The sequence below is a fragment of the Rhagoletis pomonella genome, unplaced genomic scaffold (genome assembly GCF_013731165.1).
Source record: "Rhagoletis pomonella isolate Grant_MI unplaced genomic scaffold, Rhpom_1.0 Rhpom_scaffold_21168, whole genome shotgun sequence".
NCBI classification, from domain to species: domain Eukaryota; kingdom Metazoa; phylum Arthropoda; class Insecta; order Diptera; family Tephritidae; genus Rhagoletis; species Rhagoletis pomonella.
This window is the reverse complement of record NW_023479687.1, coordinates 1-2,325: the sequence shown is the minus strand read 5'-3', so window position 1 is coordinate 2,325 and position 2,325 is coordinate 1. Positions and strand designations below refer to the sequence as shown.

The following is a 2,325-nucleotide window of genomic DNA, read 5'->3' as shown; positions in this document are numbered from 1 at the left end:
AAATATCCGTAAAAGCTGGTATATCCTGGTATATCTGCTCAATCACAGCTAATGTGCCCTTGTGTTTTTTCACCATTTTGTAAATTTTATCAATTGCAATTACTTCCTTTTGGAGCCTTTCTTGCCACCTGCAGCTAGTTTTTGTTTTTCAGCTTTAGTAGCTACCTTCGACGTGATTTCCTCAACAGGTGCCAGTGCCGATACGTGCTTGTTAAGTAGCTGTAATAGTTCAAGCGTTGTAAGATTTTCACTGATAAACCGAATTTCTTTCACTTGCACCTTTTCTGCAAACAAGAGTATGTAAAACCTCCGGTTAATTTTTTTTTAAGTCGAAATATACATATTTACATGCATACATATGTATGTATGTAATAAAGAATTGGCGAACATACCTTGTGCAGAGTCGATTAAAGAAAATTTCACCTGCGCTGGCTGACGGTTGCAAACAACGTCTGTTTTTAAGACGCAATTTGGATTTGTGAGAGATATTTTAGGTGCTGACAACAGCGATAAAAAATCCCTACATTAAAAGAAATATTTGGTTAACTATCCAGGACAATCAATCAATAAAATATACATTGAATTATCATATACATATATACATGCATTGTGTCTATTTATATGATGCAACTACATAACAGCATTGTTTCGCACTAATTAAATACATATGGTACACATATTTTAATAGGTATCACGAACTGCTATCTAAAATAGGAAAAACAAAGGCATCAAACTGACGCCGACACCGACAAAGATGTCCACGGAGCGTGAGCTTGCTCCGGGAGGACCATCGCAGCTCCACTCCATACCTGTCCCTTACCCGGATTTGGGCGCTACACTGCAACTCAACACAGCGGTGCGAATAATTGGCAAGGTATATGGTAAGTAAATTTATATTATATTCTGAATAATTTGTAAATGTTTGCTAATTGCCTTGACAATCTTGATTGTTCACACAGTTGAGAATGTGCATGAAGAAACCAAAATTTCACTCGCTTGTTATAAAAATGTTTGAGATTATCCTTCTTACTGCGCATGCTACAACATCCAAGGGCTTTTCATTTTGACATAGTGGTCACTACCATATCGACCGCTTTTCTTGTACAATGTGCATGTATGTATATTACATTTTACATTATTCCTACCTTGTGGGTCTCACATTTTCAGCGAAGGGATCAAACGTAACAGTTATTCTTTTTACACCTTTTAAGTTGACACTTTTTAATTGCTTGCTTATTGCTGCAATTAAGCCATTAGACCGTTTTAAAGCTCCACTAAAGTGTATGGACATGCTGTATTTAACTAAAAAAATACGATTTGCTTTTATTCCTGTTTTGACTTGTTATGTACTTTATTGCGAATCGGTTTGACATTCGAGCACATGCAGAAAGTTGCAGTTGCAAAGCTAATTTACGTTCTCTGAAGATACCAGAGAAGCAGTGTTGCCATCAATCTTAAAAAAATATCCAGAAATGGTATAATTTCAAACTAATGCACCGTTTTTGCTGCATTTAAAATACATCATTTAGCACTTTCGAACATATGTTTTCGAAGAGCGTTCATGCTATCGCATTTAGCTTATTCAGATCCGTATCTATTACGATCAATTCTCACGCAGAAGATAATGTGCAAAAACCCTACTGAAAAGGAAAAAAAATTTTAAACCAAAAATTCATTACAAAAACTTGTATTGTTTAACCATAACCGAACATTTGTTTGTGTATATATTCATTTGTCGGTGTTCTCACTTAAAATTTCATCACGTAATTAGGAAACAAAACACACAGAGTTGATCAAAAATGCCCCACCCACTCCATGTTATATGAATGGAGCCGAACACGTCGATAATGATGTTTAAACGGAGATTAGTGTTAACCAGACATTGAGTAACCGGCCCTTGGGGCCGGTTGTTCAATGTAACACAAATCGGAGGTAGAAGCTCCGGTTAAGTACACCTTTATCGATCACATGTTATATGCATGATGTCGAAATCGTCGATAGTGTAGTGGTAGTGATAACCAGACATTGAATAACCGGCCCTAAATTGCTACCTAAATAGAGAAAAATCCTAAATCACTGGAAAGTGTCGGTAATGCAGTGAATAGGAACATACGAGCATACTTTTCAACCTAAGGGCCGGTTGTTCAATGTCTGATTAGCACTAATCGGAGGTAGAAGCTCCGGTTGAATACAAGGACTGCTTTATCGATCACATGTTATACGCACGATGTCGAAAACGTCGATAATGATGTTTAACCGGCTCCATGCAAATAACATAGTGTCGGTAACGTCGATAACGATGTTTAACCGGGGATTAGTGTCAAC

At 36.9% G+C, this 2,325-nt stretch overlaps 1 protein-coding gene across 1 annotated transcript; it reads right to left on the bottom strand.

Moving 5' to 3' along the window:
- Positions 1-72: 72 nt before the first annotated feature.
- On the bottom strand, positions 73-1,463 carry LOC118732492 (39S ribosomal protein L53, mitochondrial-like; the record flags this gene model as incomplete). The annotated part of the gene is given in 3 exon segments (XM_036461619.1): positions 73-284; positions 393-520; positions 1,146-1,463. Coding segments are annotated over 3 exon segments (459 nt in total). The 3' UTR covers positions 73-99.
- Between the last annotated feature and the right edge of the window lie 862 nt (positions 1,464-2,325).